Source organism: Erigeron canadensis, chromosome 9, assembly GCF_010389155.1.
Source record: "Erigeron canadensis isolate Cc75 chromosome 9, C_canadensis_v1, whole genome shotgun sequence".
Taxonomy (NCBI): domain Eukaryota; kingdom Viridiplantae; phylum Streptophyta; class Magnoliopsida; order Asterales; family Asteraceae; genus Erigeron; species Erigeron canadensis.
The window spans coordinates 27,546,620-27,569,766 of record NC_057769.1 but is presented as its reverse complement, the minus strand read 5'-3'; the positions used below and the strand labels follow the sequence as shown (position 1 = coordinate 27,569,766).

The 23,147-nt window shown below is 33.9% G+C and overlaps 3 protein-coding genes across 6 annotated transcripts; 1 reads left to right on the top strand and 2 right to left on the bottom strand.

The window, feature by feature from the left end:
• The first annotated feature begins 205 nt into the window (after positions 1-205).
• LOC122584041 (formin-like protein 15) lies at positions 206-4,328 on the top strand. Its single transcript, XM_043756398.1, has 5 exons — positions 206-999; positions 1,882-2,073; positions 2,155-2,345; positions 2,753-2,997; positions 3,341-4,328. Exons 1-5 carry the CDS (start codon positions 236-238, stop codon positions 4,109-4,111), a joined length of 2,163 nt encoding a protein of 720 aa, XP_043612333.1. The 5' UTR covers positions 206-235; the 3' UTR covers positions 4,112-4,328.
• A 643-nt stretch (positions 4,329-4,971) lies between these two features.
• LOC122581804 (mitochondrial proton/calcium exchanger protein-like) lies at positions 4,972-12,744 on the bottom strand. Its single transcript, XM_043754087.1, has 16 exons — positions 12,560-12,744; positions 12,315-12,344; positions 10,796-11,413; positions 10,399-10,711; positions 10,028-10,174; positions 9,859-9,947; positions 9,643-9,735; positions 9,436-9,565; positions 8,339-8,403; positions 8,081-8,255; positions 7,191-7,379; positions 7,049-7,096; positions 6,463-6,600; positions 6,298-6,380; positions 5,959-6,074; positions 4,972-5,348 (listed from the first exon to the last, which is right to left on the bottom strand). The coding sequence occupies exons 3-16, from the start codon at positions 11,383-11,385 to the stop codon at positions 5,281-5,283; spliced, it is 2,244 nt and encodes a 747-aa protein (XP_043610022.1). The 5' UTR covers positions 11,386-11,413; positions 12,315-12,344; positions 12,560-12,744; the 3' UTR covers positions 4,972-5,280.
• A 2,744-nt stretch (positions 12,745-15,488) lies between these two features.
• Positions 15,489-20,658, bottom strand: LOC122581736 (integrin-linked protein kinase 1-like). 4 transcript variants are annotated; one of them, XM_043754004.1, is made up of 12 exons: positions 20,074-20,652; positions 19,351-19,425; positions 19,143-19,268; positions 18,483-18,568; positions 17,732-17,852; positions 17,333-17,412; positions 16,977-17,039; positions 16,760-16,878; positions 16,525-16,610; positions 16,264-16,388; positions 15,950-16,081; positions 15,489-15,779 (listed from the first exon to the last, which is right to left on the bottom strand). In XM_043754004.1, the coding sequence occupies exons 1-12, from the start codon at positions 20,491-20,493 to the stop codon at positions 15,773-15,775; spliced, it is 1,440 nt and encodes a 479-aa protein (XP_043609939.1). In that variant the 5' UTR covers positions 20,494-20,652; the 3' UTR covers positions 15,489-15,772. The 4 variants fall into 4 exon arrangements, with proteins under 4 accessions (XP_043609939.1, XP_043609941.1, XP_043609940.1 ...); XM_043754006.1 differs by having other exon boundaries at positions 19,164-19,268; XM_043754005.1 differs by lacking the exon at positions 15,489-15,779 and having other exon boundaries at positions 15,946-16,081; positions 20,074-20,658.
• Positions 20,659-23,147: the final 2,489 nt, after the last annotated feature.

Sequence of the window (23,147 nt, the reverse complement as noted above, 5' to 3'; positions counted from 1 at the left end):
ATACTTGTATGTATGATGGCCACTCCACATTTTGTATGAGTTTTGGCGAGTTTTGAACAAAAAGAAAACTTATTCAATTGTATTCTGAAGTCGTAATATAAAACTATCCAAGTAGTTTGCCATTTTTACTCTCATAGTAAATAAACCCCACACTTTTATTACAACAACCTAAACAGACCTACACTTATTACAAAACACACACACACTCAAATCAAAAACTATCTCTTCATTTCAAATGACTCCAATCATTTTCATCCTACTACTATTACTATTCATCCCCCATACCACTTGCCACCAACCCTTTTTTCCGGTCACCGACTCTCCACCACCACCCATAACCACCACACAACCACCCTCACCCTCACCATCTCCACAACCTCAACCCCAACCAAAACACCCTTTTTCTTCCTTACCACCACCATTCACCACCATTCACCACCACCATTTCTTCCCATTTTTCACCTCACCACCCTCTCCCACCACCACCCCATCAACCTCCCTCCCAACTTTTCCGGCCAACCTCTCCTCCATCACCATCCCACCACCTTCCACTAAATCACACACTTCCAAAAAACTCTTTTTCTTGTCACTCTCTCTTTCACTTCTTTCCATTATATTCATTACCACCATCATTGTCACCTTGTTATACAACCGTACACACCATCACAAACCACCACCACCACCACCACCTTCTTCCTCCGACGGCCACCGTCTTTTTCCGGCCAACCACCCTGTTTCCGACAAACCACCACCATCTTTGTCACCCAACTACTCAACTACTCATAGCTCTGAGTATCTTTATCTTGGTACTCTTATTAGTCCTTTACATGATTATGACCAACATAATAAAACATCCAATAATAATAATAATAATGTGATCAGTGGTGCATCCACTAGTAGTAGTCTTGGTTTTGACACAATGGGTTCACCGGAGCTCCACCCTCTTCCGCCGTTACCCCGCCATCATCATCAACACCACGACATTCTTCACAAAGATTTGTATGCAATTCTCTCTTTTTATAATACATTCTATTGTTGTGTGAAGAAATTGGGTATTTTTTCATGTTTAGGTTGACTTATCGCTTAATTAAATCTAGTCAATGGCTTCTTTAAAAAGACAAAACTTATTGTTTTTAATTAATTAATTAACAAGCCAAAAATAGAAGGTCTTTTTGCCTAGTGGTTTTAAATTTTGGTTTCACAACTAATTAAGAATGGCATAAGTTCTAATGATTAGCATCTACAAATAGGGTAGTTAAAAGTTAACCATTTTAACCATTGAATTAAAATCAATGTTTAAGATTCAAAGATTAAGTTTGAATCGTGATTCTTGATTTTAATCTAAATGTTAAAAAATTAGTTCAACTTTACCTATAAAGTTAATATCTTTATAGGACCTTCATCCTATAAATAATTGTTTGGTATCTAAGAACTTGTCTTGAAAAGCAAAACACAAATCTTGAAATAAGCCCAAGTCAAATACCCCATCTTTGACACACTTTTGGAAGAACTATTTTATTATTGTGAGGTTAGGACCACTATTTGTATTTGGTGTACAATACTAAAACAAGCTATATATATCTAAAAAAATGCAAGTATTTTGTTTTCTATTTGGTGTCAAGCTCTTTTCTTTCTTTCTTTTTGACTTGTTACATGAGCATGTTTTGCATGTGAAATGATACATATATCTAATATCTTTATACACATTAGTTTAAAGTTATAGTCACACTTTTTAAACATAAACCACACATTTAGAAGTGTGAAGATTTAATACTCGTATATAATTTGTTATAGTCATATCTATCATTTTTCTATGATTTTTGATGCACTTACCTGATCATTGACAAAATAAACAAGTGTGTTATTTTTTTGTTGTTGTAGCCACAAGACAGTGGTTCTGCCTACTCGACCGCCACCCCCCCCACCACCAATGCAGGCGGCACCTGGATTGTTTGATTCACGAACAAAAGAAGAGATCATAATGCCGAAATTAAAACCTTTACATTGGGATAAACTAAGAGCAAGTTCAGAGAAAGCAACGGCATGGGATCAGTTGAAATGTAGCTCTTTTCAGTGAGATTTTATCTTCATTTTAAAAATTTTTTCATTATTTGCCTTAAATTTCTACATTTAATTAAATGGAAATATTCGTAGGTTGAATGAAGAAATGATAGAGACGTTGTTCATGGCAAATTCATCAAAAGTGGAACCCAATTATAGCACCATGGCTTCAAATATGAACCAAAATAATCGGGTCCTTGACCCACATAAGTCCAGGAACATAGCCATACTTTTAAGGGCATTTAACTTGACCGTTGATGAAGTCTGTGAATGTATTCTTCAAGGTAGCTTCAAATCATTTTTTTTACTTGTCGTGTTTGTTTACTTATTATACTAATTTATTAACGTATACAAAAGCACGCAATTATCAAAGTATGATTGGTTTAGCCTTAAAAACTAGCACATTAACAAAAGTCACTTAATTCAGTTTTTATTTACCTGAGAAGCTAATATTCATAAAAAAAACTCAATTATTCAAATTCAAAAACTATGGAATTTATATAACTAGCTCAAACCTAGCCGAATTCTATATTAGATGGTGTAGCATAACATTTTATGCTTGCAAGGCTATGTAACTCTCTATATATTAAACTTAACGACACCTTTGAAGTTTGCAAGTTATTGTTATACTCTCGATTTTCTTGATATTTTAAGTAACGTATCTAACTGCCATAGCATCATGCATAAACAGGTTATGTCGATAACTTAGGTTCAGAGCTATTGGGGAGCTTGTTAAAGATGGCTCCAACCATGGAGGAAGAAGTTCAACTAAAGGAGTTGAAAGATTCATCACTGGCCGGGCTTGATCATTCTGAGAAGTTTCTCAAAGCTGTTATTGATATACCTTTTGCTTTCAAGAGGGTGGATGCTATGCTTTACATATCAAATTTTGATACTGAGATTGAGTTCCTTAAGGAGTCTCTTGAAACGATCCAGGTATGATTACAGCGCTTTTTGCGTCCATGGAAGTTAAAGGGTCCGAGTTTAACCTTTACTAATGCATGAGTCGATTTGGGTTTTTTTTATCTTTAGTAAGATAAGAAAATTCATAAAATTTGGCTAAAATGAATTGCGCCAAATGGCTTTTAGTTGCCAAAAGCATATTTTCGATGCATGAAGGGCTAAAGGCTCCTAAATCATTTTATCTTAAATGAAATGCCCCAAACGGTATAACTGTTGACGAACCGCGTTTTTCGTCATTCGTCAACCCAATCCGACCTGTTTTGACCTCTATATGCACCTCTACTGAACGTTTTTTGACTGGTGGTTGAATTTGTAGTCGGCTTGTCAACAACTTAGGAGCAACAGGATGTTGATTAAACTGCTGAAAGCTGTGCTCATGGCGGGAAACCGAATGAATATCGGAACTAACCGTGGGGATGCTCATGCCTTTAAGCTTGATACGCTCCTCAAGCTTATAGACATCAAGGGCACTGATGGAAAAACGACACTGTTACATTTTGTTGTACAAGAAATCACGAGAGCAGAAGGACGTCTTTCAGAGGTAAATCAACAATCTGAACTCTATGATGAGGTCGAGTCCAAGAAACGTGGTCTTGAAATGGTTTCAGGTCTTGGTGGGGAACTCTCGAGTGTTAAGAAAGCTGCAAGTATGGACTTTAGTTTACTTTCAAAAGAAGTAGAAAGGTTAGCCATGGGTTTAAGCAAGATTCGACAAGTGGTGGCTTTAAGTGAACAATTTGGATCAAATAAGAGATTCTTGGACTCCATGAATATGTTCTTAAAGAAAGCGGAAGATGATATTGTAAAGATTAAAGGTCAAGAACGAGTGTCGATTTCTATGGTTAAAGAAACTACAGAGTACTTCCATGGAAATTTGACCATTGAAGAAGGCCAACCATTGTGGATATTCATGGTGGTTCGAGACTTCCTGTTGGTTCTTGATCGGGTCTGCAAGGAAGTCGGAAAGATGAATGAAAGAACAACAATCGGAAATCAAAGTCAAAGTCTGCCGTCTTTTTTTCCAAGTTTTAACGGACGGCAGGGGATTGGTTCGTTTGATGGTGAAGACGAATCCACAATGGGCTAGATGGTTTCCAGCCTTTTGTTTTGTTATTCGATTGCAATGCTCGGAGACTAGGTCATCTACATATAATTTTTGGTAGAAGATTTTGGTGTAGTTTTTTATTCTGGCCAAAATCATGTGTTATGATAAGTTATATGTATTTCTATCTATTAAGTAGCAATTTGTACACTATAAACTATAAATCAGTTAGTGTAATTTTATGTAAGTTTTCCTTTATAAATTGTTTAAAAAGGTTGCATTAGTGATTGTATAGTCACTTTTTGCCACCAATAAGTAGAGCCATTTGTATGGGTTAGATACAGTTTGGGTCAAAACCAAATAAGGTATATAACGTTACGGGATATGACCTTAAAAAAGTTGAAATATAGTATTTGAAACACAAACGAAAAAAAATGTCAAAAAAACCAATAAGTAACTCATAATAGAAAGACCAAACGGGATGCGATATGACAAAATCCGAATAATGATAATAGTATGGGATATATAGGCATAAAAAAGTAGTGTGAAAAAACCAATATATAATATGTAATAAAAAATCAAACAGGATGTGATATGGTAAAATTTTACTGGACGTTACATGAACGAATAGTAATTCGCCTCGTAGGCGAGTTATTTTGATGCTTTCATTTCGCTTAATAGTATATATAATTATAATATTGAATAAGTTTTAGGTACGTATATACATTCACATAACTCATTTTCTTATGTTGGATTTCTTTACATGCCCGACACAAATTGATCTAATTTTACGAAGAAATTTGTTTATATATCATTAAATAAAATTCCCTTCAATACGTACAAGACTCCAAGAGTTTAGAATAATGCGGTACATGGCCAATGTGTATTCATTACACCCCATGAAGTTGATTTTAAGCAACGATTATTATATGTCAAGCACGAGCTATATAAAGACACTTGGTTCCAGTGTACATATTAGTTCAGGTTTTGCTTCTTAGCACTACTTTTTACAGTACTACGACAAAAATTGGTCGCTCGCAACGCATGACCGATAAGAATTGCCATGGTTAAACTTAAAGGCCTACAAAGTGGGTGGATAAGCATATACTCGACTTTGGGCTCTACAATAAGCAAAAATTCAAAAATGACGTATGTTGGTTCCAACTAATAACGGAACACTACCACCCCACCAGACCCACCAGGTTTTGCTTAGCTTAAATTGAATCGGCATCTTCTACTCGACTCCCCAACTTCACTATGTCTTCCACAAGAATCTTCCCCTCTGTAAGAAACCAACATTATAGTCCAAATACATATTGCTAGCTTTTCTTTAAAAACACTAATATTGAGAAAAAAATGAACGGGTTGGTTAATGGGTCAATTGGTCAAATAGGCCTGGCCAGCCCACAAACAGCTTTCTAGTCCATTATTTTTAAATTTAGCATGACTGGTTTCCTATAAAGCTGTAGCTTTTAAAAAATCCTTGTTGACCAGATAACTATAAAGCATAACTCAAATCGACTCATTTATAGGTAACTTACAATTGCCAGAGCCAACCGCAATTCAAAGAATGAAGTGATGATCCGTTTAATATATATTGTTATATCAAAGTAAATATGATTACAAAACGTTATATTATAAAAATAACCCTAACTTTTAATTAAGTGATTGAGAGGATTTTATGCATTTGCATGGAATTTAAACATCTTTTGACATATGTAAACGGTTTATTTTTTTAGTTATAACTCTTTTAGCTTAACCCATTGACCTGTTAGAGATGAAACATATCTCAAATTAACCAATTGATATGTAAATGGGTCAAAATTGCCAACACTCGGCTGCTATAGAGAAGATGCAACTGTTGAAAATATTTGTATGAGCAGATTACTAACCCTTGTCTTTTGAAAGGTTGCTGATAAGCTCTTGTACACCTTCCTTGCCCAAGGTATCTTTCAAGTAAATGGCTGCGGATGCAACTTCCTCAGGAGTAACTTTTCCATCATAATCTCTGCAATTATGAACACCACAGTAAAGCTACCATTAAAAAAAATCCATAAATAAACACAAAATATCACCTAAGCTTAAAATACGGAAACAGTGAAAGAATCATTTGAGCAACTTCATGGTGCATTCACGTCTGACTAGTCATCTCAATACACTCGAATCAATAGAAGTTACTTGACTTATGGGTATCAAAAGAAAATTGTGTTGCATAAATAGAAGTTATTGACCTATCAAGTACTCGCCAACGATCGCCAATCTTTGCATCTACATCATCGATTTCTTTCTCAAGTTTTTGTAGCATAGCATCGACCTAAGACATGGAGCATAATGTGAGTCAGTTAGAGTTAGCAAATAAATCCAAGAGACAAAAGGGAGACATTTGAACATCTTACCCTATTTATAAGTGCTGAAGAGACCTCATCAGCTACATGTTCATCAGCAGGTTCTTCATGGGCAGCTCTATATGCCTTCCTGATATCTTGTGCACCATCAGTACCTTCTTTGTCCACCATGCTATGATACAAATTTATCTGCAAAACAATGATAAAAGAAAGCTATGAATTGTTGTGTCCTGGCAGTTGGCTAACACTAACAAATTCTAACTTTTCCCTTTCCCAGCAGAAATAATCAGCTTCTAACTATCAAGAACTACGAGGACCTTAAAGCATAGGGTGCATCATTTACTTATAAATGGTCAATTTGGTTCGTGTATAGCTCAAATCGGTAAAAGGTCACCTTGAGTGAACTTTTTAACCCATACAGGTTCCTAAAGAACTTAAAGTCATTGTAACAAGGGCATAGTTCTTGTAATCATAATCGACACATCAGTCAATTTATAAAGAAGCATACTCTGTAGAAAAAACATTGGGGACAAAATAGTTGCAGGCTAGTCCAAACTGAACCTACTAAAAATTTACCCAACCCAACCATTTTACCACTACTATGCTAAAGAAAGCTAGAGTCATGATGCAGATATACCTCCTTGTTGACAAGCCTCAAAAACTCTTCACGCTCCCTACTCACAGACTGCACAAAATAATGACAAGGATATTTATATTCAGAAAATACTATCAACTCACTAAAATATTAATGTTTAAAGTGTCGCATAATTAATACTTACAGAGGCAGAAGCTAGAACAGCCAAAGCTTCACTGACTTTACAAAGCTGCTCTTGCTTATCTAGTGCTCTTGCTCTAGCTTGTTCTTGCACTTCTGAAGCTGTCGCACTAACCATCTCTTCTAATGCAACATCATTGCTACCAGTGGACTGCTTCATTTTAGCTTCCTCTTCCTTGTCCTCTTCTTCCTCCTGTCATGAATAAGTACTTAATGTTTAAGCAAATGAAATGACAGTATAAAGCAATAAGAAAGGTAATGGAATGGGTCATTACGTATCTTTATCGTTGGCATGTAGGAAAGGAATGACTTTCTTAGGAAAAAAAAAATTAGCAAAGGTGACAATTTAATCTCTTAACTGTATTATCAAATAGTAAAAATATTTGGAATATTTATATTGATAAAAAACTGAAAGTAACTGAACATAAGAAAATTTTATTAAAATGTCAGGTATGATTACTTTAGAAAAAGTACGAATCAAGTTACTTTTATAGAATATAAATTGGTTCAGTTATAATTCTGAATAACCCTATACACACTTGTATTATTGAAAGTCACACACACAATGATACATGTGGGTGCGTGTGTAGGTGTTATATTTTAGACTTTTATTGTAGTCCACCATGGAATGGCAATCATCCAAATAGAGGAAATTAGATTACTTCATGAATGGTCCATTCTATTTAACAAAACGAACACCATTTATTCCGTTCCATCCTTTCCCTGACTTCGTCCTACCAAACAATATACAACATTCCCCCTAGTAGGGCAAAAGTTGTCTAACAGTAGCTGATCTAAGATAGAAGGTAGCTGAACGTCAGAATGAAAAACACCACAAATGGTCATGCAAATGAGGTAGAGAAAAAATAACTTTAAGTTGGAAGAAATTTGAACCTTGATGAGTTCCTCTTGCATTTCAAGGAACTCCAACTTTCGCCTCCTCTCAGATACAGAATCCTCGGATGACAAGGCGGTAACACCAACAGTGTCGACAACTTCGTCTGGCAACGAAGACAATGTGGCCCTTACAACTTCCTCGGGCTTTAACTTTCCAGACACGGTGAATGCTCTGGCAGCAGTCAGAACAAGACAGCATAAGAGTTCCATTAAAAGAGGAAAATATAATTGTCAGATCATTCATTGTAGGGTTACCTGGACAGAATTAAGAGTGAAGATGGGACAGAGTGATTAAGAGACAAATCCAACCAATCACGGAGCTGCAGAAAAGGTTGACTGAATTAAATTGAAATTTGATAATAAAGCTTACAAGCTAGTAGCAACACATTAAACATTCCATACTATATCTGTGTTATTAAGGTCCAATGTGAATGAAGGCATACATGTGAAGTACACAGCACATGATTTATAAAGAATTCATAGAGAAGGTCTACACAGATATACACACACACATTAGAAGAACAAACACTAGACGGGGCAAAATAGTATGTTTAACTTAAACATTGTGTTTATTCAGGTATCATTAGCACGAGCAAGCAACAAAGGTAATCAACAAAGATAAAAGAAGGAAAATGGAAGTGTCCCTAAGATACAAAAAAAACAAGGGCTTCAAGAAGAGACATGACAAAGATGAATTGTGTAAATATACATTTCTAGAATAGAAGTGCATATAAAAGCATGCATGTGTTTCCTCTTACTCTTTCCTCTCTGTTTCACATTAGCATTGCATAGTGAATTTTAAACCGTAAAATACATAAATGCACACTCTAATCAAAGCAATATTTTTTAAAATCAAGTCAACCACTCCACCAAACTCTGCATAGCAAATGATCAGATGTTGACTCTAAAAAACATCTACTATAGACATCATTCACACCTTATGGAGTTAAATTATTTATTTCTTGGTCATCTCAAGCTTACTAATAATGTTTGGAATATTGTCTAAACATGAAATATATTTCCTTGAATTCAACATTGACAAAGTTTACATCTTTCAACTGGTGAAGGGCAAGAGTTGAATATATCTTATCCAACTTAAATATCCATGAGCTCAATAAGAAAGTAAGAATAGCCATAGAATTGCCCAAGCTGGCTATAACATTATGTAACTTCAAGGTGTTCTATGTTTTATATGTCATATGTACACAGCACTACCTTGTGAGTTGAACACCTTATGCACACAGCACACTCTAATTATTACTTGTAAGTAAACGCTAAATATATGCTTAACTTACAGTTTGGTCCACTAATTATTGCCAAATAAAGTTTCATAGGTGAAATTAAAGAGAAACCTGCTGACGCATTTCCTCCACTGAGCGTAATCCAAGCATGCCTCGCTCTCTGCAATCTTCACGAAGTTCTTCTTCAGAAAGGGCATCCACGCCACCCTCTGCTTGAATCATTTTATCATCATTCTTAATCCTACAAAGAAAACATAAGGATTAAATGGAAGGACAGCCAACATTTCAATAGTTATTTAAATGATCAAATAAATATACCATTGCAATCTTTTGCGCAGCATGTATCTCAAGTATGTGTCAGTTCCATAAGGTTGGATTCCCATATACTTGCACATGTTCACCAACCGAGGCCTAATAGGAGCAACACATTTGTAGAACAATACAACTTCAACAGGTTAGCGCCAACAATGATAAGATTGATATCATATACTCTATTAATACTGCTAGTCTGCTACACAAATGACTGAAGCTGACCTGCTGATATTATCGAGGGTAAGTTCGTCATTGAACAACTTAGCAAATCCCAAAATTTCATCATTAGCAACTAAACCACCTGTTCTGACCTGCATATCAATTTGTAAATGAAACAAAGTTCGCAAGAGAATAAAAGTAACGGTTATCAAACTGTCAACTACAAACTTGCCTTGCTCAAGAAGTCATCAAGATCTTCTGCTGTTTTCTTTATTTCTCCACTCCTAGTATTTTGGACCTCTTTGGCCATCTCTTTAACTGTATCCTGAAGAAACTTCGCATACTCTATTCTTGCATTTAGCTTCCTTTTCAATGCTTCCTGCAGGTAAAAATAGCAAGAAAAATCAATCATTGTGTTTGCTTATACAAGTGAATCATATTTTTATAATAATAGTCCCAACAATTTCCTACAAAGTTACAACTTAAAGAATGTAAACCATTTCTTCATATCTAAGTTTCTTAATTGGTAGCATTCTAACAATCAATAAATGAGCTTAACATAATGTGATAAACTCATATTTAGGAAACCATCTGAATGAGTACCTGCTCTTTCATCTTGTCCTGAAAGGTAGAAGGTAACATATTGGGGAATAGTTTCAAGAATACAGGCAGCAAAAATTCCATGAAGGGGACTATAATGAAAACAGCAACAGGAACTAGCCGAAAGATATCTGCAGTGGTTCGTGTCAGTTGTTGTCTCTCTCTCCTTGAGAGACTCTTCCCACCAGCAAGCTTAAGAAGCAACCTGGAACTGATCTTCACGTCAACACCAAGGAGCTTGATACCCAGCCAATAATGCTTCAAGGTATCAACGAACTCATTTTTCCAATGAACAAGTTTGTTAGCCCAATCTTTCCTGTATTAAACATATCATAAAATAAATGGAAATCAGATATTTGTTTGATTAAGATTACTTAAAATTTGCATAAGTATATCAAACCTGCTCATAGAAGCCACCATTTTTAGAGCTGGACCAATTCCCAATAGCATTGCCCAAGTTTTTTTCAAAATAGATTTAACAATTCCAGTCTTCTGAGATTCAACCTGTTTTGCTTTGGCTTTGGCCTTTGCACTGGTCAAGCCTTCAACAGCTTGATCACACTCCTCTGGAGAAGCTTCCTTCCTCTTTTTAGCAACTTGTTCTTTATCCTCCTCATCGCCACCTAACTGTGGTTTAGGTGCCGTCGCTACTGTAGCAAAATTTAAAGATTGCGATATCGTATTAACCCTCATTGGCAACATACGTCCCATTGTTCCATGTCCTGTAATTCCATAACACTTTTGCATTCTAAATAACCCCAGTGCAGATAAGGTTTTAACATCCTCATGCCTTTTAATGGTTGCATGACTGGCATCAACAGATTTCGTTCTCCCCGAGTCTTTAAAAGTGTTATCAAGACTAGGGGTCGAATCACGGGAATCTGAGCACGCAGTGGAGAACCCATGACTCAGACTTTGGATCGAACGACCAGGAGTATGTATGTAATCAGTGAAAAGCCGCCTCCTTCTCAATAAAGCTCTAGAAGCCATTATAGAAAATCCTAAACGTAGTTACAACCTGTTCAGACATAAAAACAAAAATAAATCGAAATGCCAGTCACTTGAATTAAAAACCACTTAAATGCAGCAAAAAAATTACTAAGATAATGCAATAGTAAACACTCATCAGCAACCGCAAACACACTCATACATTCAAAATTTCAAATAAAGTAATAAGCTATTCAGACATCAAAACAGTAATAAATTAAAGTCATAACACACATCTATCAAAAAAAAAAAAAACAAACTGAAAACTAGACACTCAGCAAAACCTGCAAAGACAATGATACATTTAAACCTATCAACAATTTGTTATCAATCAAAACAATCACACACTCGAATTAACAACTTACCTATATAAAACCTATTAAAAAAACTAGACATTCATCATCAGCTTCAAATGCAAATTATATACTTTAACCTAGTGACTAGTTCTGTCTGGATTCCGGGTCCTCATTTTAGAGCTGCAAATGCTATATATAGTTAAACCTAAACTTACCTAATAACAATCCGTCCCACATCATAACACTAGTCAATTTAAACTAAAACACATTTGAGCTAATAGAAAATAACTAGAAACTAGACACTTATAACTAACAACAACCGCAACTACACGCCTAACGACTCTCTGTCCGAGATTAGAAAACTTATCGGCCAAAATAAGCACAAACTTGCACTAAAAACCGAATACTAAACACGCATCAGCTTAGGAAACCGGCAATTATACATTTAGACCTAGGGTTCATTCATACATTTAAAAAGGAAATAACAACATGTAAAAGTAGACACTCGTCACCAACTACATATGCATCTACATCTATATCTATCTATATATATACAAAATTATGTATCTATATAATATAAATAAACCTAATTAGAAACATAAAAAATAGATGAAGAAAAAAGAACAGCAATCTTACCTCACAAAACTATTTCGTCTAATTGATCACCTGCAAAATATATTATATATATACAACATTATCTGTTAGGTTAACAAAATGACAACAAAAAAGTTATATAAATAAATATACTTATATATATATACATACATATATTAATAAGCATATAAATATTGTGGAAAACCTAATTATGAAGAACGTGTGCTGAATTAAATAGTAATATGATGTTAATTAATTAATTAATTAACAGGTTATAAAAAGCTTACCGTGTTGTTGTTATGTAGCGAAAGTGAGTTTGTTTGTGTGTGTGTGAGTGAGAGAGAGAGATTGCATATGTATGTATAATTGTATATATATATATGTGTGTGTGTGTGTGTGTGTGTGGAATGAAAATGGAGATGGTGAGGGTAAAGTTTTTATAACTATTTCTTTTGGGTTGAACTTCTTGTTGGTCAAGCCATCATTCCGAACACGACGAAGGAGTAATTTTAATTTTTTAATTTTAAATACTATTTGGATTGGATTGGATTTGTGTCAAAATTGAAGATACTTGGACAAGTCTCGCTTTATTATTTTGTTAATTGTTACTAAGGTGTGCGGGAGTGCGGGTGTGTACGTATTGGTCAATTGGATGTCGACGAATGAAAATGCCTACTTTAAAATAACGATGATTATTTTTCTTTAGTATGTGTTTGACTATGGTCAATTGATAGATGTTATTAGGTCTTGCATTGGTTCGGTTACAAACACTAACATATGAATTAAAAAAAGATGAAAAAGTTGTCACCACGTTGATACACTTGCGATAAATACCAATATTGGTTTAAAGAAAAAAAAAATGAAACAAACTACTTAATTAATGACCAAATCAAGAAGCATAGTTGGTTCCCTTCCTTTCGTGGAAAATAGTAAAAAGATAATTTACAACTCATTGATTTAGGTTAATTTTACGCTTGTTGGTATCATAAAAATCGTTTAGTGACCCAAAAGAAAATTTTGGATCCGATAGTGCCTCTGGTAGAGGTAAGATGACTTACATTTCACCTCCCTATATCCCGTGTTATTGTTGTTCTTGTTGGTTGGATGTATTAACATAATAACGTAATCATCTCCATTGTATTATGAGATTTTCATGAGAAGTATTGTGCTTAAATTCTGAATGAATATAATTGTAGGGGTTTCTCGGGAAAATCAAGGTGCTTTCAGAATTTGACATAAAAGTTTGTATGTTAGGTTTCATTGTAAAATTTACATCAATAAATTATCGACTCAAACTCAAAATATTAAACCACACGGGTCCATTGGGCCCATGTGATAGTCTCGTCGCCCTTTCATTTTCACATACAATCTTAAACTTGCTAAACAAAATGCTAGAATATCCAAATGAAGATACCCTTGTGGCTTTGTGTATCTTAAACAATGTCATACTTATAATTTGAACAAAACAACGAGCTTACACACGTAATGTAGCGGTGGCGGTGATGATGACAGCGGCGATTGATGGTGATTGCAATATCGAGTTGAGTACAATGATGTAAATGTAATTGACATAAAAGTGTTATCGGATATAATGGTGTAAATTAATTTATTAAAAAGTAACATGTCATTTCACATCTTCCTATTTTATAATTCTTTTGACATGAAGAAGTTTTTTTTATAAGGTAATAAAATAATAATTGCTATTTGAAAGGGAAAAAAAAAAGAAATTATGATAACTATTATGGTGGACTCTTTCATAATTTATTATACATATGCTCGTACAATATGAAGGCGATGGTGGTAGCGGCGGCGGTGTGATGATGGCGACAGTGGTGTTGAAGATGAGCGGCGACACCGGTGGCGGTAAATGTAAAACTAATTAGTGTATAATGAGTTAGTATAATGATTTAACGTTTGGAGGATTTTTGACTTTTTGTCGTAAGTTAATTCATTAAGGGTATTATAGGTATATTACATAAAAATATTTAAATTGGTAAATAAAGAAAATGGGTAATATGATGATTTCAAAGTATGAATTCTTTAAAGGAGAAACTAGTGAACAAGTATTTTTGTTTAATTGATTTTGTTATCGATTTGGTATTTCTTTGGTTAGATAATAAACCTAATGTGCCGATAATATAACATGGTTTATGTTAGGTCCAGAAATGGACTTACGATTTAATTAGTTAAAAACATTATCAATTTTATTTTATGATTAGGAATAAGTATCATTAAGTATTAATAAAAAGGTACAGTCAGCTAAAATCGAAGAAAGAAACAGATAAAAAGGACCTGAAATTTGTAGAATATATCTTTAAGTCTAATTGACAACTTAAAGATACAACAAATGAGTTATCAACTGATGATGAAAGTAACAAAAGACTTATAAGAATCTGAGCAATCAACATTCAGTGGTTGCTGATGAATACAAACAAATACGAATATGTATTGTCTTTTAAGTTAAGATAAAAAAAGACATGAAGTATGAAAAAACATACTGACGAATTTGGGCCAAAGCCTTTCGTTAACCATCCTTCCGATGGCTTCCATGCCTTTCATTAACCATCCTTTCAAAGCCTTTTGTTAACCAATCATTCTAATAATTTTCCCTCCATGCCTTTTGTTAACCATCCTTGCGATGGCTTTTTGTCCCACGTTCGTCCTTGTGTTTTCAAATATACATAAACATATACATATTTGCTAAATTTTTCATGTCAATGAATCAAAACTTACTTCATATACATACACATAAAACACACACATAAAATTTGAAAGCAAAGACTGGAAATTTGATAACATACGGACGAATTTGGGCCAAAGCCACCATAACTCTATAAGAATGGTTAACGGAAGGCGTGAGGTTGAGGAGACAAATATAACTCCGCAGCACATTACGTTCAAAAGGTTTTAACTACAAAAATAGCTACAAAAAAATTACGCTCAAAAGGTTCCAACTACAAAAATAGCTAACTACAAAAAAAGTAACATGATTTACTGCTGATTATTCAGTTTTAAGTACCTAAAGGCCCAAACATACAATGATACATCCAAACACACCCAATATACCAAACCTCTCAATTGAACAGTTTGTCCTTCATTTAGAATCTGAAGTACTAGAATCTTCTACTTTGTAACATATTTTCAAATTTCATCGAGTCCAAAGCCAGCAGATTTTGTAACCGAGTCTAAGAGAAAAACGAGTAACAACATTGCAAGTGCTCGTACAAATATATCACATTTCATATCAACTTTGGATACACAAAAACAATTTTCACAAAAATGTAAACAAAGAAAACATAAAGCCTAGTTATTGTGACGATTCCACTTTATTATTCCAGCTTTTGTAACTCAGATTATGCTTACACACCCTCATTACCAGTTATCCGTCCTCCAGGTATACCCTATACGAAAGTATAATGACCACGACACAAAGTTCCCTGTACATGGAGTCTCTCGCCAACTAAATCACTTCATGTTCATCATTTTACCGATCATAACCATTATAACCTGCAACAAAGATTCCTAATATTATTATTTATTAACACAAACTATACTTTTTGTTATATTATATTTAAATACATACTTGACAAACAATTATTCATAAATTTAGAAGACCTCCCAACAGGTCAATACTAAGAATAATCAAGGGCGATATAGTATAGAGTTAGAAAGCCTACCATGGGAGCTTAAAAGCGTCTTTCCACCGTCCATTTTTAGAGCAATTCCCAACAATTTTATCAAGTCGTACGATGATCTCAGAAAAACATGGCCTTATACTCAAATCTGGACACCAACACTCCTCGATTAATCTAGAAAATATTAGTAAACAAGCAAAAGATTCACAAGGTGTTATAAAAGTGAGCTTGTAAGAATATCGGGTGATAGAAAGAAATGATGATTTTGAAATCTGCTTTGCAACCTTAAGGATTGATCAGAAAAGGCATATGTATATAGATTCAAGAGGTTATATGAAAGAAAAATAAAGACTTACTCTTTTAGATCCGGAGGGTAATATTTGGATTTTATCTTGAATGAAGGTCTTTTGACATCAACACACATTAGCTTAACAGCCTCCTCGGGAACCTTGGGATGAAATGGTTGGATACCCTCCATCATCTGACCTCATTGTTAACAATTTCAAGATGCAAGTTTTTAGATAAATGCTTACACAATATCATTGAATGCATTGAAAAAGGCATACAAAATTACAAATATATAAGATTGAAAATATGCATTTGTGTAAATACGTTACCTCGTATAGAATAAGGCCAAAAGAGTACGCATCCACACCTCTATCGAATAGTTCATCTTTAAAAATTTCTGGTGCAATATATAAGTCTAGAAACAACAAAAAGATTCAGTTAGGGAGATGGATAATATTCAAACGCATTTTTTAAATTGATAATGCACGATGTTGTGTTTCTTTTCATATTTCAGATATCAGTATGCTGTAATATGTAATGCTGCATGTCTTTTCCATAACTTACTTGTTTGATCAATGGTAACGGGCCGTGCTAATCTTGCTTTATTAGGCGATATTTTGGATAATCTGATCAACCCAAATCCTGCAACCTTCAACTGGCCCCCACTATCCAGCAAAATATTTCTGGCACCTTACCAAAATGTCAATTATTAAAAAAATCTCAAAAGAGAAACTCATACAAATTACATAATAGCAAAGTCAACTTATTTTAGTTGCCTTACTTTGGCCTTAAATCGCAGTGGATGATTGGGTCTGGCTTACATTCATGAAGATAGTTTATGCCCCTGAAAAATCACCGTCAATCAAAAAGTATAAAGTGTCAAATAGGTATATTGAAAAATTGACTTGCTCATATGCTAGGCAAAATGGATGGGTTGGGTATTGGGTCAAAATGGGTATTAGCCCAGTTTACAACAGGTTCTGTCAAAATGGGATTACAGGTAATGATCCAACTTTTTGAATAAAACAACTCGTTACGTCTGTAGCTAAGAATTCATAACTTCCACCAAATTGAGCCATTATGAATAATATATAACCCGAAATTGATCCATTTTCACATAAATTACTTAAAACTTACCTGGCAATATCAAGAGCAAATCTTAGAGCTTTCGATGGCGACAAACGTCCTTTCTTTTGGAGATAAGAACTAAGGTCACCCTGAAAATTCATAACATTACAGTGCTATGTTATACGGCTATGGTACCGATGATATACTAAATGAAGAATCAATATATATGCTAGTCAAATAATTAAATGTATGCAAGACCTTCCCCTGCCCCTTATGCATTTCTTACCCTTACTAAAGTTGGACATTTTAATGGAGATACATCCTTGAGTTCTGAAAAATGACTATGGTATGCAGTATGCACTACCATAAGTCGAAAACGATTATTTTGTCAAAGATTTTTTGTTTATTACCACAACATGTTAACGTTACCAATTATTTTTCAGGGTTTCCATGTGAGGTAGAACATACTCTGGGATGATATTCGGAAACGATCATCATGGGTACATTTTGGGTGACAGCTCCAACAAACTGAACCACATTAGGATGCCGAACCTTCTCCAATAAGGTCAACTCATGTTTGAAAGCATTTCTGCATTAATAACAGAAGAAAAGAGTTCAATAGTAGTTATATGGAGTGTCGTCTGAAGTTATAGGTGGTTGGGCGGGTCTGGAAATGAATCAAGAAGGTTTAGGATGAAAAAAAATAACCTTTAATATGGGTCAAATCAAAACAGGATGGGCCAGGTTCACTAGTCTGACACTTTTTTGTCATTTTAAAGTTCTTACATAATTTCGATATAATCACAAAAAGATGTTGCAATAGTACTCCAGCTTCCAGCCTTCTAGTGATTTAGAATGCTGTAAGCATTAAGTATCAATTTAGGCGACTTTGACCCGTTTGACCGGTTCATATCTTTTGACCTGTTCTATCTAAACTAATTCTTTTGATTTTGACATTTGACTACAGTGAGATAAACCAACTCAAGTTGACCAACTCAAAACTATATGAGTAGAAATTGTCACTACTAACTAATGTTCAGAAGTCAACCCATGCCAACAGAGATCAATTATTAATGTATGGAGCTTAAGGACTAAATAGGTAAGACTTTAAAAATAGCTATAATGACCGTCAATTACAGAAAAGTGGCAGTATAAAACCAACATTTTATTCCGTTGAGAAAAACGTTAGCCAATGTAAAAAAGATATCCCAGCACTTACATGCTTTCAGGGTCAGAATAGCTATCTTTGTCTAGTATTTTTACAGATACTTTTGTGCCGTTCCATTTTGCAACCTGATAAGTTCCCTGTCAATATATCCAAAAGTTGATTACACGAGTAGATATTGATACGAATATTAGCATTGATCTGTGATCAGGAATCAAAAAGAAAGTAAAGAAAGTCTAGGGTGGTTAAGTGTCAAGTTACAATAGTTATTTAATTATATTAGGTAATTACTTTGGGTACAAGTTAGGGCGACATGTTAGCCTGCTTAAATAAGGCCATTAGGCCACCGTGTATAGTATGGAGATTATTATTATTGTTCTTAGAAACTTAGGGCTGCTGGGGCTACTAGAGCCTATCCAGATTATCTTTGAATTGTTAAAGCCGACTTCTGTTGGTTTTGTTCTTGCTATTCAATTGTCTTTTGCTGTTTAGCTTGTTGTTTGTATCAATCTGACAAAAAGAAATAAGTTTTGAGACCGTAAACCAAACTATTTGCCAAGACCGTAAATAAGTTTTAACTTGACTAAAGGGACTTTTGCAGTTTTCATTTATTGGACCTTCGGAGGGTATTTTCTGATTATAACCAAAACACCCCTTATTGTCATTAAATCGATGAATCTGAAAAGAAGATGAATGCTAACAAGCACTTTTTACCAAGCTTGAAAGTAGTCTTGCCTTTGAGATCCCATCACTTTTGCGGATCTGAAGCTCAAGAGGATTGAGCTCGTACTCAGGAACCTCTCGAGGATTTGCAACAGACATCGGCGTCTTTCTGGTTTTCTGGAGAAATCATAATATACGCATTACAACATCATTAACCAGAATTTCAAAACATATCACAGAGCATTATTCTTCAACTTACCGGAACTTTGGCCCCACGAGCCTTCAATATATTATATGTTTCTACATTACCATAGTACTTGGCATCTGCACATGCCTGTCACGATAACCATATATAGTAATAAATACGCGTTGTTTAAATATAGATACACCAAGAATAAGAAATTTATTTAAATAAAGGAACTTCATGAGCAGCAATAACTCCAAGCTGACAAAAAAATTCAAATAACATCAATATCTTCATTACTTCTATATATCTTAAATACTTGTTAGTTACCTAATGTTACTACTGACAATACATAACTGATAACCCGAATACATAATCATCAAACGAGAAAACAGTTTAATCTCAAAAATAATTATCAATGAAATAGACGATGAACCTATTCCCAAACAAGATATGTATGCAAAATATTGCCTCTCTAAACTTAAATTTGGAAGAAATTTGTCAGAACAATCATTCTAGCCCCGACCTCATCGCCCGCCGCATAAGACCAACTGGGTTCCTTTTTTTACCAATCTTTCTTATCTTTAGAATTTAACTTTACCTGTTCTCACCTCACAAATTCCACATGATTTGGTAAAACAAAACTAAAAGTACTAAATGTTAAGAAAGGTAAAAAGTAAAAACAGGAGCATCAACTCTGCAATCAACTGAACATATGATCCAAGTATCCTAGCTATCATATCTTAACACATATATATAAATACATATATAGATACTAATACAAATATATAGATATACCGTGCTGCCCCAACGATCACGGGCATCAATGTTAGCCTTTCTACTCAACAAAAACTGAACAACATCAACATGTCCTTCACAAGCAGCAATATGCAAAGCCGTACGGCCGTCAAGATCAATACTATTCACATCCACACCTTCATCAAGCAAATCTTTAACCCCTTGAACATCTCCCTTACACGCCACAAACAACAATTGCATTGTGGAATCAAGGTTTCCTGGCAAGCTCAACTCGTCTTTCGTATTCGGGTTCCTTCTTATCGGGTCTAACGACGACTGCCTCCCTAAACTAAACCGTACGTTATTACTACGTGGATCCAATGAGTTTTGTCGTTTGAAACTAAATTTCGCGCTTAGTTTCATTGATCCTGTTGAGAATTGTCTCGATATTCCACGTTTCAATTGTGCTGCCCTGTCCATTTTTTATATATCTATATTTCTAGCTAGGACAATATATGAATGAGCTAAAATGGGCTAATAAGGTTAGCTCGATATCGGGCTAAAATCGATATCGAGCTGATCATGTATATATATTTGTATATAACAAAATATATATATATATATATGAAAGATTGAAGAAGAAAATGAGATGAGAGACAATAATAATAATTGAATGAAATGAGATTATGAAAATGAGGAGGATTCATGAACACACAAAGTGGTTTGTGTAGGAAATGAAAGTCTCTTTCAATGTTTGGTTTCTTTTTATTAATTATTTTTCTGGAATTTTTTATTCTGTGCCACTCGGTTTATCCGAAAAAGTCGTTCAAGTTTTTCTGTTTATCTTATATTTTAATTTAATTAATTTAATCTTAATTATTTTTCGCAGCTCGTATCCCTACCATTATTTTTTTTTATTTCGACCACAACTACTATTTACAACGATAGTCGTTGCAAATAGTGTAGGCCCCATGTGTGTAATGTCGAATCTGACGAAGTAATAGCGGGCCCCTGTTAATAATCGCTGTAAATAGTTGGATATGAACAAAACACCACTATTTACAGCGATAATCATTACAAATAGTATGATTAAATTACCAAAAGTCTGGTCTAGATATCAAACGTCTTTTTCTTATTTTTTTTGTTTACTTATATATATGTTTTACATTAAAAACGTTAGGGTCAATCATCTTTTTTGATTTTTGTCCTTAATTACCTACACACTACACGTAGGTTGTAGAAAAGTGGCACATGTCAAGTTATTGTTAGCGGATTGTTGGATTTTATTTTTCTGAATTAATTAATATCGACTGACCTAACTACGGAAACCAAAATCGCTAAAGATGTTAACATTTTACAACCTCGATCGATGAAAATAATTTTTTAGAACGATGGAGTTTCGAAATACCTTCAACTTACATACATACAAAGTAAACTACATTATTGTAACTATGTATGCGCTATTTTATTTATTTATTTATTTTTTTAAGATGTGGATCATTTGCTTGTAACAGGGTGTCTAGTTTAAGTTGTCTTAACCGAGTCTGTGTTAGAGAGCTCATTCACTCTCAATACCTGGTGGGAGGTAAAATCCCACTAAACCGCTCGCAGAACTCGTACCTGTTTCACTAGAATACTTTATTTGTGAAATTCCTTAAAATATATTTATCATGTTTCGAACGTGAAACCTCTAATATGTAAAGTTGGTGTTCAACCACCAAGTTATAATGAAAATAAGATTTTAAACAAAAACCTCACAATCTCACATGCATGTTTTATTTAATCAAAATAAAATCGTATTATTCAATGTTGTAATGGATTGTATTATTTATGTATTTTTGACTTTGCCTATTAAGTACTCCGTATGTTTTATTTAATTTACCTAATGGCATGAAATTCTTTAACCAGAAGTATGTTTTAATATGAAACTATATAAAAATTTGAATTAAATGATAACATATTTTCGAAAGAATGTAATAGTAATATTTTCCAGGCCTTCTATCCAAAAATATATATATATATATACTTATATTATATTCAAAAGTTATATATTCAAAACAATATTGGAGGCTTGGAGCAACATTTCTACTTGTCAAATACTACAACGGATTCAAAAGTTATATATTCAAAACAAATATTGGAGGCTTGGAGCAACATTTCTACTTACAAGTTACAACTCAAATACTCACTCAATTGGAGAGGGCCATGAGCCCATGACTAAGTTCTCTCGTTACAACTTGTCAAATAAGTTCATTATATTGATTGTTTTGCCTTTAAAATAATAAAATCAAAATACAGATCTATCCGTTCATCTTATTGGTGTATCCAAATCCAAAGACCCATCATATGCATTTATGGAGACCTTATTCTTACAAAGCAAATTACATTTTTTATTAATATTTATAGACTAATAAAATGATTTTGAAATATGTTTTAAATATTAAACATAATATAAAGTTGAGTTAAATTAGTAAAATGATTTTGAAGGATTGAAATAGCAATACGACAATTTACGAAGAATATTCAACCTAGTTTAAAGGTTAAATTCTAAACAAAGATTAAAGCAACACTTTAAAACTCAAATAAGTTAACTATTAATTGTTTTACGTCAACATTTTTTTTTTACTATAAAGACAATTGATCTAATATGGGTAAATTATCGCCCAATATATGCATTTCAAACCAAGTTTCAATCTGTGTTACACAAACCTGTTTGTGCTTGGGGCTTCACCTACAAAGCTTAAGGTTATGAGATGAATCATTCTTACATTTTGTTGGCTCATTTTGAAAGTTAAATATGAATATGACAAAACAATAAGATTACCAACACAAGAAGGATATTTGAAGAAATAAAGCACTTAACGCATCTATGGTTAATTGCAAGATCAAAATACACGAATTTGGAATGAAATAAATAGTGCCTCTTCTCATTATAACTTTTGAGCTTTATGCGTTAATGTAATGCACACCTCTAACCTCTTACTTGTTTATTAATAGTAAAGAATGTATTGCTGTTAAAAAAATAAATAAGAAAAACTAATTTTATGCAACTACAACTGTAGAGCATTTTCACCGACATGACATAACGTCCCATATCTATCCAACGTTTTATTAATCAAACCACTTGCATATAT